The sequence below is a fragment of the Chelmon rostratus genome, chromosome 14 (assembly GCF_017976325.1).
Source record: "Chelmon rostratus isolate fCheRos1 chromosome 14, fCheRos1.pri, whole genome shotgun sequence".
NCBI classification, from domain to species: Eukaryota; Metazoa; Chordata; class Actinopteri; order Chaetodontiformes; family Chaetodontidae; genus Chelmon; species Chelmon rostratus.
The window spans coordinates 14,326,769-14,339,282 of record NC_055671.1 but is presented as its reverse complement, the minus strand read 5'-3'; the positions used below and the strand labels follow the sequence as shown (position 1 = coordinate 14,339,282).

The 12,514-nt window shown below is 40.8% G+C and overlaps 2 protein-coding genes across 2 annotated transcripts; both read right to left on the bottom strand.

Annotated features, from left to right (window-relative positions):
* Nucleotides 1-3,462: 3,462 nt before the first annotated feature.
* Nucleotides 3,463-5,897, bottom strand: LOC121617663 (olfactory receptor 1537-like). The gene is made up of 2 exons (XM_041952864.1): nt 5,458-5,897; nt 3,463-3,919 (listed from the first exon to the last, which is right to left on the bottom strand). The coding sequence occupies exons 1-2, from the start codon at nt 5,895-5,897 to the stop codon at nt 3,463-3,465; spliced, it is 897 nt and encodes a 298-aa protein (XP_041808798.1).
* Nucleotides 5,898-8,051: 2,154 nt separating this feature from the next.
* LOC121617397 (olfactory receptor 52K1-like) lies at nt 8,052-9,035 on the bottom strand. The gene has a single exon (XM_041952568.1). The coding sequence runs from the start codon at nt 9,033-9,035 to the stop codon at nt 8,052-8,054; it is 984 nt and encodes a 327-aa protein (XP_041808502.1).
* Nucleotides 9,036-12,514: the final 3,479 nt, after the last annotated feature.

Genomic DNA, 12,514 nt, shown 5'->3' with positions numbered 1-12,514 from the left:
TTGTAGCACACTGTTCCCCTGTGGCCACTGTACACTTTCTCTACCTCAGGCCAAAGCCCCACATCAGAAAAGAGTTCACTGTGTTAAGAGGTTTTAAAGTGTCAATGTTTAGTGTACAAATTTTACCATCATCAATTGGGATGAGTAAAAGTCTTGAATATCATCTTTGATCAAACTACTACTGTACTTTTGTGCTTAAGAATTCTCTCATCATCTTAGTTGTTCCCAAAATTTATAATCTTTAAAAGCTCCAAAAAGACTTTTTTCTGAATCAGCCTTTGACTATGAGCAATGGTGTCAGACATTAACACAATTCTTTTGGACAAGATTTGTTATTTCAGGCTGTATAGTTTGGTCTATGCAGTCTCACTGGTGTGAAGTGCGTGGCACTCACTTGGAAAAAGGTGAATTTCCATTCTCCAATCAAAATTATGTAGAATTTGAATCATTGTGAGACAGTTGTGGGGTTGATTACTTATGTTGCCAGGCTACTTGACAATTAAATGTGACCTAACCACACCCACATCAGTCCATCACTTCCAAAGACATCCACAGTGACGCACAAAGCCATAAACCGCATTAAAGGATAACTTTCATTTTTTACAACCTGGACCTTATTTCTAGCATTAAATACGACCATTTACTCACCCAGACAACTTTAGTGGCATATGGAGTCGTTTTGAAGAAATTAGCCCCATTGGAGCGGCACGTATATCCGTATAATGCGAGTACTCGGGGCATCCATGCGCAGCCTCTATATAACGCATAATCTGCGGCGAAACTCGTTCGTATTCCAATATTTTGTTCTGATATGCTGGTGCTATTCCCATCTGAGCCCGTGGTGGCATGTTATCAACAGCCGGCGTCTCTAGGCAACTACCTCTGACGTGGATGATGTCATTTCCGAACGCCACGCGCTGCGAGCAGCCAGCCACAACACGGCTAACTCTGTGGCGGTCAGCTACGAATACGCAATAACAAACCATAGCTGTGCCAAATTACAGCTAAACTAGCCGACCGCTATGCGTTATATAGAGGCTGCGCATGGGTGCCCTTGTCTAGTGCTGTAACCCTCTGTTGCTCTTCCTCAGCTGTCCTTGTCCCATATTACAGGGTGGGGGTTTTGTTGAGGGGGGGTGTTATTAAGTTATTAAAAAATACTAATTTTTTTTTTAGATGCAGAGAGAACATTCAGTCGTTATGGAGACAAACAACAACACATTTATAACAATAAACAAGATAATAAACTGATTTCAGAAACACAATATTTAGCTTCTTTATATGTTTTTGATTTTCATCAAAGACGTGAAAAATAATAAAAATTAACTTGCAGATACACAGAAGACGAGAAACTTGTAGAGACACGAATCTGTTGATCACAATAACTTGTTTGCTTTATTATAAATGTAAACAAGACAAACCTACATTCCTTTGTAAGATTTTTGTTTTTGCTCCAGATTTAACACCTGCCCACAAAATAAATACGACTAAATACTCTGCATTGAACCATTTCAATTTAAAGGTGGGGTGTATGGCAGCACAGTCGTGAGTAAACATGGTAAAGAGGGCTGGGCTGAGCACACAACCCTGTGGCGTGCCCGTACTGAGGACCAGAGGGGATTATGTAGTGTTCCCTATTCTCACCACCTGAGGCCTGTTGGTGAGAAAGTCTCTGATCCAGTGGCACAGTGCTGCAGGCAGACCCACTGCGTGTAGCTTCAGTGCCAGCTTGTCTGGGATGACGGTGTTAAAATCTGAGCTAAAGTCTACAAATAGCATCCTGGTGTAGATGTTGGGCTGCTGCAGGTGGGTCAGGGCTGTGTGCAGGGTGATGGAGGCAGCATCCTCTGTGTACCCTCTGTCGGCGAACTGAAGGCTGTCTAGGTCCAAGGGGATGAAGCCTCTGATGTACCTGAGAATAATCCGATCAAAGCACTTCATGATTAGCGGGGTCAGAGCAACAGGCCAGTAGTCATTCAGGTAGGTGATGGATGTCTTCTTAGGTACCGGAATGATGGTGGAGGACTTGAGGCACTCAGGAACCATAGACACCTGCACGGACAGATTGAAGATGTCCAGAAACACTCCTGCTAGCTGGTCAGCGCATGTCCTCAAAGTCTTGCCTGACACCTTATCCGGTCCTGTAGCTCTGCGGGTGTTGATCCTCCTCAGGGTGGATGTCACCTGGTGCTGCTGCAGGACGAGGGGCTGGTGCTTCTCCTCCAGCCGGGGTAGGTGTGTAGCTTCTCTGCTGCCTGATGTGTCGAAGCGGGCAAAGAAGCTGTTTAAGGTGTCAGGCAGGGTGGGGTCGTGGCTGGCATGCTGAGTGTTAGGCTTGTAGTCCGTTATGGTTCTGATGCCTCTCCACATGTTCTGGAGGTTGTTGTTATTGAAGTGATCTTCAATTTTGTTTTTGTACCGGAGCTTGGCCTGCTTAATTCCTTTCTTCAGCTCTGCTCGGGCCCTGCTATAAGCCAGCCTGTCACCAGCTCTGTAGGCAGTATCCTGGGCTTTCAGCAGGGACCGCACTGTGCTGTCCAGCCATGGTTTCTGGTTGGGAAACACTGTGATGGTCTTGACTGGGAGGACAGCATCAGTGCAGAACTAAACATAGGACAATACAGATGATGTGTACTCCTCAAGGTCTGTCTCTTCTCTGAACACAGTCCAGTCTGTAAGCTCGAAGCAGTCCTGAAGTGCAGAGAAGGGCCTCCTCAGTACATATCTGTACTGTCATGGTGGTCGGCTTTGTTCTGCAGACCAGAGGCTTGTAGGCAGGAATAAGTGTGGCTGTACACTAGGCATTGTGCACATACAGCACCAAACCTCCGCCTCTGCTCTTACCTGAAGCTGCAGTGCTGTCCGCCCAGAACAGAGAGTGCCCCGCTATCTCCACCGCTGCGTCCGGGATGTTGTCGTCCAGCCAGGTCTCTGTGACAACGGTAACACAGCTGTCCATCCGGCGGGAGACTATCCTTAGACAGACCTCGTCGATTTTGTTGGTGACCTGGCATTGGTGAGGAAGAGACTGGGGAGAGCCAGTCTGTGAGGGTTAGCTTATAGCCTAGCACACAAGCCGGCTCTCTTGCCATGCTTTTGTTTACGGTGCCTCCTCCGTCTCCTTGGCAGCAGTGGGGGGATGGTGGTGGGCTCTGCGGTCAGTAGCAGCTCCGGTGGAATAAAGTTAAATTTAGGGGGTGTGTGGAGTCTGAACTGTACAAAGTTCCACAGTTCAGACCTGCTGTACTGTGTCAGAGCTTCCAGAAGAGTAGTTAACGTGGAAACGAGTAAAAACAAACAAACAATAACGTTAACATGGGAGCTACGAGCCGCGGCATCTGCACACTCCGCCAACAGTAGAATGGGCAATTTACTATAAATAAAACACCAAAAAAGACAGCAAATAGAAAAACTCACATTATGGTTATTTTTTTCATAGTTATTTTGGACCGCACTCTGATTTTAAATAACTTTTTCACAGATTCTTTGATTTCTTGTGTCTGTTGAACAAAAATGATTGGGTTCAACATTGGAGGAGGTCAGAGACAGGTTTATGATCCTGGCATTTGGCTGTATGTTCTCCATCAATGTAAATGTAATTAACAGTAGGATAAAATAGACTGCCACGAACGAGAGATGACCTATGCATGTTTTAAAGGCCTTGAGTATATATAAATAACTGAACAAGATAAAAATGAGTGGAAGCCAAAACAAAAGAACTGGGTAGAAACAACTAATGACATAATTGGGGAAATTATCATTACAGGAAAGCCGGTATATCTGCCAATGGTCACAGAAATAGCTGTTAATAACCACAGATTTACAGAAGGAAAGTCTTGTGAGAAGACCAACTGCAATGAGAACAGCAATTACAACAAAAACCCAGAAAGAGGCACTCAAAGACAACATTAAAGGATAACTTTCGTTTTTTACAACCTGGACTTTATTTGTAGCATTAAGTACGACCATTTAGACACCCCGACAACTTTGGTGGCATTTGGAGTCGTTTTGAAGAAATTAGCCCCAGAGGAGCGGCGTGTATATCCGTATAATGCGAGTTATCGGGGCACCCGTGCGTAGCCTCTATAAATGCATAATCTGCGGCGAAACTCGTTCATATTCCAGTATTTTGTTAAGATATGCTGGCGCTATCCCCCTCTGAGCCCGTGGTGGCATGTTATCAACATCCAGTGTCTTTTTTCGAGCGCCGCGCGCTGCGAGCAGCCAGCCACAACACGGCTAACTCTGCGGCGGTCGGCTAGTTTAGCTGTAGTTCGCGACTGCTATCTTTCACAAAATGAATGAATATTTTTCCGACTCTGAGGTGGTGGACGATGACTTTGTTTACGATGGACGTTCTTACCGTTTTGAGCCAGAGTACACGGACGAGGAGCTCGTTGAAAGGAGGACGCGGAGGCAGAGAGAGGAACAGCTGGCCAAACAACAACAAACGGCTGCGCGTCCACGAGTAGACGGTAGCTGGTGGTGTTCTTGTGGACAATGTTCATCGATGACAACAGAGGAGGATGTGTCAATAAATGTCTGTATCACAACACTGGATAAACAATGATAAACTTCTGGCAAACAAAACCAAGGCAAATAAACAATCTATACGTGTGTAAGCTACTTACTCAATCGAAAGTTGCCCATTTGGTCCTGCAGGCTTTGGCTGGGTCTTCCGGTTCACTTTAGGGACACGAAAAAACGTCCCCACCACAGCCCGGTTTGTCATAGTGCGGAAATCCTCCAGTGTTGTGATACAGACGTTTATTGACACATCCTCCTCTGTTGTCATCGATGAACATATCCTCCTCTGTTGTCATCGATGAACATTGTCCACAAGAACACCACCAGTTACCGTCTACTCGTGGACGCGCAGCCGTTTGTTGTTGTTTGGCCAGCTGTTCCTCTCTCTGCCTCCACTTCCTCCTTTCAACGAGCTCCTCGTCCGTGTACTCTGGCTCAAAACGGTAAGGACGTTCATCGTAAACAAAGTCATCGTCCACCACCTCAGAGTCGGAAAAATATTCATCCATTTTGTGAAAAATAACAGTCGCGAACTACAGCTAAACTAGCCGACCGCCGCAGAGTTAGCCGTGTTGTGGCTGGCTGCTCGCAGCGCGCGGCGCTCGAAAATGACGTCATCCACGTCAGAAGTAGTTGTCTAGAGACACTGGATGTTGATAACATGCCACCACGGGCTCAGAGGGGAATAGCGCCAGCATATATTAACAAAATACTGGAATATGAACGAGTTTCGCCGCAGATTATGCGTTTATAGAGGCTACGCACGGGTGCCCCGATAACTCGCATTATACGGATATACGCACCGCTCCTCTGGGGCTAATTTCTTCAAAACGACTCCAAATGCCACCAAAGTTGTCGGGGTGTCTAAATGGTCGTACTTAATGCTACAAATAAAGTCCAGGTTGTAAAAAACGACAGTTATCCTTTAACCTGTGGGTCACCCTCACTTGATAATACAGTGGGAAGGTGATAGCTATCAGACTGTCATAGGACAGTGCAAGCAGATTAAACAACAACATTGAAAGGGGGGTGTAGCAGAAAAACAGGTACGTCAAGCAGTAGTTGTAGAGGATGGAATGATGGTTAAACAGAAAGATGTCAAGAAACTTCGTCACCAAAGCAGAGCTACCAAACAGATCGAAAAAAAAAACTGGGTTAGGAACTGAAACATATTTTGGAGTTCTCAGATTATGATCCAAGTATATTATGGCCATTACAGCTGTGTTTCCCAGCACTGAAACAATATAAACAAAGAAGAGAAACACATCGTAATGTTTTATGTTTGCAATGGCAGATGAACCACTAATTGTGAGATATGCAGGATGCACAAAAGTGATGTTTTTCTCAAGAGCAGGGTTGAATAACTGCATTGTAAAACTGTCCACAGCCCAGTGATTTACATAAAGAAGTGTCCTCTTCTGTTCATCAGCGTCAGGACTGTGTCATCTTATGTTGATGGAGATTCTTTTTCTTTTTGGTAACAGGGCTCAGTCCAGGTTTAACTGTCAGGTGATATATGACTCTGGTAGCAATTTAGGGTAATCTATTAGATCAATGTCTGTTCCCATATGTCTGCTGTACGTTAGCCAGTGAGACTTATTTTAAGAAGAGATACTAAATAAATATCTCTGAGCGTTCATTCAGCTGTATTTTTTATGGCTACAATGATAAATGACAAAACATATAGGCACAAAAGGGCAGGGCAGCTCCACAGAATCTACACTTCCTGTATCTGCTTCACGATCAACTTATACAGTACTTATGCAGTATGCCCCAGAATTGCTGGAGAAGTTTGATGTAAAGCATGACCATAAATGTACAGATTGTTAACAGTTTTCTTATTCGAAGTCATAAAATAAATGCAAAATGATTTTCCAGATGCAGAAAGAATGTCCCATTGTAACACTGATAAAAAACATCACAATATTTGATCACTATAAATGTATCATTTGTTTTAGAAATACAAAATGGAGCTTCTTTACATGAATGGTTCACTTGCAAAAACAGACATCTGTTTTTTTCCTAAATCATGCAGTCAAGAGAATATTAATCAAACTGGTGTCGGTGTGTTCATTTTAAGAATGGCTTTTATTTTTTGTTTTCAAATTCACCATTCATAGACTTTGGATTTTTCATCAAAAGATATCAAAAAATGTAGACAAACTTTTGTAATATTATATTATACAAGCAAAATGAAATTTTGTATAATATCTACATATATATAGTCTACTTTTTTATTTTGTATTTCATTATTTTGGATTTCTCTATCTCTGTTGCCATTTTTCTTCCCACTGCTATTACATGCTGCTGTAATGCCCAAATGTTGATGAAATAAAGTTTTATCTTATCTTATCTTATCTATCTTATCTTGTCTTGTAACAAAATAAGCTTCCACACATACAGTAGACTGTGTAATCCATCAAGTTATTATGTACAGGAATAGAAATTGTTTGATCCCAATTACTTATTTGCTTGATTATTGATTTAAGGCTGTAATCCTTAGCATTTTGGTCCTGGTTGATTTGACGAAAGTTGGTCAATAACTTTTTCTGTGAGCAACCATGATGTGATTTTATACAGCACACAGCATAAGTCTGGTCCTGGTTATTTTTTGCTACTTTATGCTTAAATTAATGCCGGGATCAGACTACACTATTTTTTTGTCTTTGACAATGGGCACCGTGCCAGATCTAACAACGACAGTGCCATAAACTCTTCCCGTGTCTTGGTTGGGTGACTGGCAAGACCCAACTAATCATAGCACGTCTGATCCAGCCATCACTCACTTTAATATGAAATGATGAGGCTGGTATTTTTTTCACACTAAATAATTTATTATGCATTTTAGAAATCCAAACTTTACCTTTTTTACATACATTGGAAATCATTGTACAGAAACATTAATTGCTTGATCATTTTTGCTTGATTATTGATTTAAGAAATACAAGCATACATTTTTCTGAGGTATTTATTTTGCAACAACCAACACATCAGTGTTCACAATTTAAGCAGTGACTCCATATGGATCAACTTCAGCATAGCCTGTTTTCTAATTTTATAACACCTCTCAAATATGAATAATGCATAGATTACAAATCAGACATTTTTGTTTTAAATAACTGCCAGCACAAAAAAAAGAAGAAAAATGTAGTCACTATATTTTATTGTTCATTCATTTTCTATCTGTGTTTTTCTGCTCAATCTGTGTTTTTTATGTGAAGCATTTGGTGCATATGATTCCTTTGTTGTAATATACTTAATCTGTATGTCAGTTCATACACTGTAAGAGAAGTATATATGATAGTTTTACTATATTGCAATTTATTGATATATTTAAAAATGGTTTAAATTTCAGTAATTGTTCTTAAAACTCCTAATTTATTTGATAATAATAATAATTTGGTAATACATAACCACTTTTCAGACATTTGTGTGATGTTACAAAATAAATCTAGTGTTTATAATGGATGTTTTACTGTAACACAAATATTGGCATAAACAGAAGGCCCAAACATCAAAAATGCTCACATTATGGTTCCTTTCTTAACTGTAATTTTGGACTGCACTCTGATCTTAAACAATCTTTTTACAGATTCTTTGATTTCTTGTGTCTGCAGAACATAAATGATTGGGTTCAACATGGGAGGAAAGATGGAGGTCAGAGACAGGTTTATAATCCTGGCATTTGGATGTATTTTTTCCATTAAAGTAAATGTGATTAATATTGGGAGGAAATAGATTGCCACTAATGACAGATGAGCTGTGCAGGTTTTAAAGGCTTTCACTCTTTCCCGAAGTGTGGCCACTTTAGACAATGCATAGCCAATATATAGGTAACTAAACAAGATAAATATCAGAGGAAGCCAAATAATAAGAAGTGGTAACAAAACACTAATAACAAAGCTGGGTGTATAGTCATTGCAGGCAAGCCGGTATATCTGCCCGTGGTCACAGAAATAGCTGTTAATAACCACAGATTTACAGAAGGAAAGTCTTGTGAGAAGACCAACTACAATAAACATAACAGTAATGACAAAGACCCAGAAAGAGGCAATCAAAGACAGCATGAACCTGTGGGTCACCCTCACTTGATAATGCAGTGGGAAGATGATAGCCATCAGTCTGTCATAGGAGAGTGCGACCAGATTAAGAGTCTGCATCGAAAGGCAGGTGTAGCAGAAAAACAGGTATGTCAAGCAGTCGTTGTAGGGGATGTAGCGATGGTTAAACAGAAAGATGTCAAGAAGCTTTGGCACCAAAGCAGAGCTACCAAACAGATCGACAAATGCAAAATTAAAAACTGCAATATATTTTGGAGTTCTCAGATCATGATCTAAAATTATTATGGCCATCACAACTGTGTTTCCCAGCACTGAAATAACATAAACAAAAAAGAGAAAGACATAGTAATACTTGACATTTGGGATGCCAAATAAACCACTTATTTCGAAATATGCAGGATGCACAAAAGTGATGTTTTTCCCAAGAGCAGAGTTGAATAAGTTCATCGTAAAACTCAAGCTTTTCCTGTCCAAAGTGCAGTGGTTGATGTTGATGAATGTCCTCTTCAGAGTGTCAGTACTGTGTATTCCATTGTTCTCTTGATGATGAAGCTTTATCAAGATTGAACTGTTTTGACAGGAATGGCCAATAAGAGGAGCAGCCCTCTTTTTGTCAAGTAAAGGAAGGTCAATATCTCTTCCCCTGTGTATATTTTATGGCCACTCAGCATCAGACACACCCTTTTCAGTCCAATAAACTAATGCACTCATTCAAACTACTTATTACATTCTCAGACACCTGTCAACTAGAAGCCTATGGATCTTCAACAGTATACAATACATGTTTGTGTAAGGAGCCTCGAAATAAAGTGGTATCAGTTTAGTTTTTTGGTTATTGAACCCATTCCAAAGACACTGCCATAAATAAGCATGTTTGCTGCTTTTAAAACTCTTAATTATCCCCGCAGCACAATTTAGTTTAATATGAAATAATACACAAGCTCGCAACACAACTGAAAAGAGCTTTCTGGGCTTTCTCCCTGTTAGCTATTGTTTTCTGGATCCTTCCAGGAGAGGTCTAAAATGGTTTGAAGGTCAGTGACAGAATTGGGAGTTTGGTCATTACAGGAAAGCTGGCACACTGTGCCATGGTCACAGACACAGCTGTTTATAATGACAAATTAAAAGAAGAAACATATAAGTAGGCCAACTGCAGAAAGCAGTATCCAACATAACTTTTTCCACACTTCCTCTCTTTCAAGTAAGAAAAATCGAGTAAATTACAAAGTATATATGCCATCATCCTTACTGCTATTCTTATTGTAGTTGATACTGTTGTAATTATTATCCATCCTTGATGCAAACCGCATCTTGAATGGTGAGGCAGCCCACATATTTGGCAAAGATGTTCCAGGCACTCTGTGTGTTCTGTCACAGCCCATTAAGTCACATTGCTTGAGTAAAACTGAGCACTGTGAAACATCATTACTTACTTTATGTCAACCTGAGCAATTTGTGCAAGAGACGACTGCCTGCCAAAAACCCACAGCACTCGATACTGGACAATCAGCTACAGTAAAAGCTGATGTTAGGTAGCATTAGTGTTAGTTCAATACAGCAACTGAGCAGTGAGCAGCTGAAACAGAAAATCTATGCTAGGTGATATGCTACGCCGGTAGAGACTGTTGAAAGAGAAAAACTATACAAAGCTCGCTCTCTATCACAGTGAATGGCATGTTGTAAAAACTAAAGCTATGCCATAGGCATCTACGGCAGGACTCGCATTAACCCCTTGCGTTGTGCGTCTGTGTTGAAAGAGGAGAGCTTCACACTGCCAGTCAGTTGGGCAGTCTATGATGACCACATTCTGCAGATGCCAGAGCCATTGCTTTGAGCTATTTGGACTATGCACCGCTGAAGTAAGAGTTGTGTAAATTGACAAAGATGTTGGTAATGGATGAGATCAATATGGAGGCTGACATTGACAGGCAAGTTGGTGGTGTCTAAAGTCATGAGGATGTTGGACGGGACCATGATGGTAAAATGGGATATAAATCTAAAAGGCTAAACACTTGACTTACAACAATCATTCAATATTCCCTCATTTGTAGTCATGACCATTGGGTACTAACCAAAAGGATACAATCCTGCTCAGAACCTACTTTTGATGTGCAAATGTATTTCAGAATACGCCTAACGCCAGCAGAAAATACACTATTCATGCATCTAATCATACTGCTTTTTACATCATAAACACTGTATGTACATAAAGTCAGGAGAAACTTTTTTTTTTTTTTAGCTGTGTCATACTTTAATTCTGATTGTACTCTTCCTGCAGTCCTCAAAGGGTAGAAGTTCATAACTGAACTATTCTGCATTCCCTTGTTGAAAGCTGGAGCAACTCTGCCTAATGAGGCTGTTAATGAGTTGTTTGTCGACAGTGCTCTTGCAGGATGATGACACATCCAGAACAGTTAGGTAAACACTTTGTCCCAAGAATTGGGGGGGGGGGGGGGGGGGGGGTTATGTCATGGAAGTTGGAAGACAGCAATAACTGCATTGCCTCATGAAGTTAGAAACTTTTCATGACCTTGCTTATTTTAATAGGAATAAACGTAAAACAGTATTCAGTGTTAGGTCTGGTGAAAGGAAAAGGGAGACTGATAAAACTCTGGAACTGCTCTGCAGGTGACCCAGACACGAGTGGGCTGCTGTATTTTGGTGTTTGTTTGATTATTAACCAGTTGTCTGACAGATGATCGGGATGTGAATGATGTGCATTCATACGTGCATGACTGACAAAAAGGGATGTGATATGGTGTGTGTTTGGGCTCTTTTCGTAGCCATACTGATGCTGTTACTACTTTTTGCCATCTGTCAAAACAACTACACCTCGTCATGGAATGAACAACCTGGCCATAAAGCGCACGCAACAGGTGCTTCTGTCCCTTTGCAAACATGCAAATCTCCAGGGATTCATCATTGAAAACCAGCTCAAGGATAAACAATCACTACAGTGACAGATTATGAGGAAAAGAGGCCATCAATCCACAATAACTGATTGTGAATCTTGAAGAAGGTCTGAGGTCCAAAACATCATCTAAATAAAAGAAATGCATATGGAGCTAGAGTGTGCAACTCTTCTTTCCTATTTCCACACATTACTGAACACACTGAATCAGCTCAATGTCAACCCAGTCCCTCTGGCCTCATTAGAAAAGAAGGTCTTCAAAGTACAAACGCGGACCTATATGTTTGTAACTGCCATAAAAACTACATTTATTTTTTATGCATTATTATTTTTTGCGCAGTGTCAGGTTGTTTTTTTTTTAACTTCCTCTGAGTACATTAGAGGACATAAAATGGGGACATTTATGTTCGTAAAGTGCTGACTTTGATGACTCGCCTTCCTTATGGGGACAAAACACAAGTCTCCATTATGTAAATCATTAAACGTTAGGGTGAAGACTTTGGTCAATGTTAGAGTAAGGTTAGGTTTAGAGTGTGTGTGTTTGTGTGTGTGTATCAAGGGACAGTCCTAATGCAGTGAAGGAGATGGAAAAAATGGCTCCCAAGACTGCAGGGCCTTGTGTAGGGACCAGGTCTTGGGAGAGGAAACTTGTTACTGAAAACAAAAAAAGCACAAGGAATTGTATTTACTCTTCCTTGCACTTGAAATTCTCTCAGGACAGCTGCTTGTGCATAACAAAACTGAAATCACATTGTTAACAGTTGTTAAACAGTTGACTAATAACACTGAAAATTTTAATTATAATTCTCAGAAAACAAGGCTTGAAGGTTTGTGAGAATGTCACAGAAATAAGAGTAACTTAAGTTATAAATGTAGTGGAGTAAAAAGTACAATATTTGCCTCTGAAATGTAATGGAGTTGCAGTAGAAAGTGGATATATTTAAAGAAAGTAGTACCTCAAAATTGTACTAAGTACAGCAGTTGATTACTTTCACTTTTCAGCACTGTCATAAAT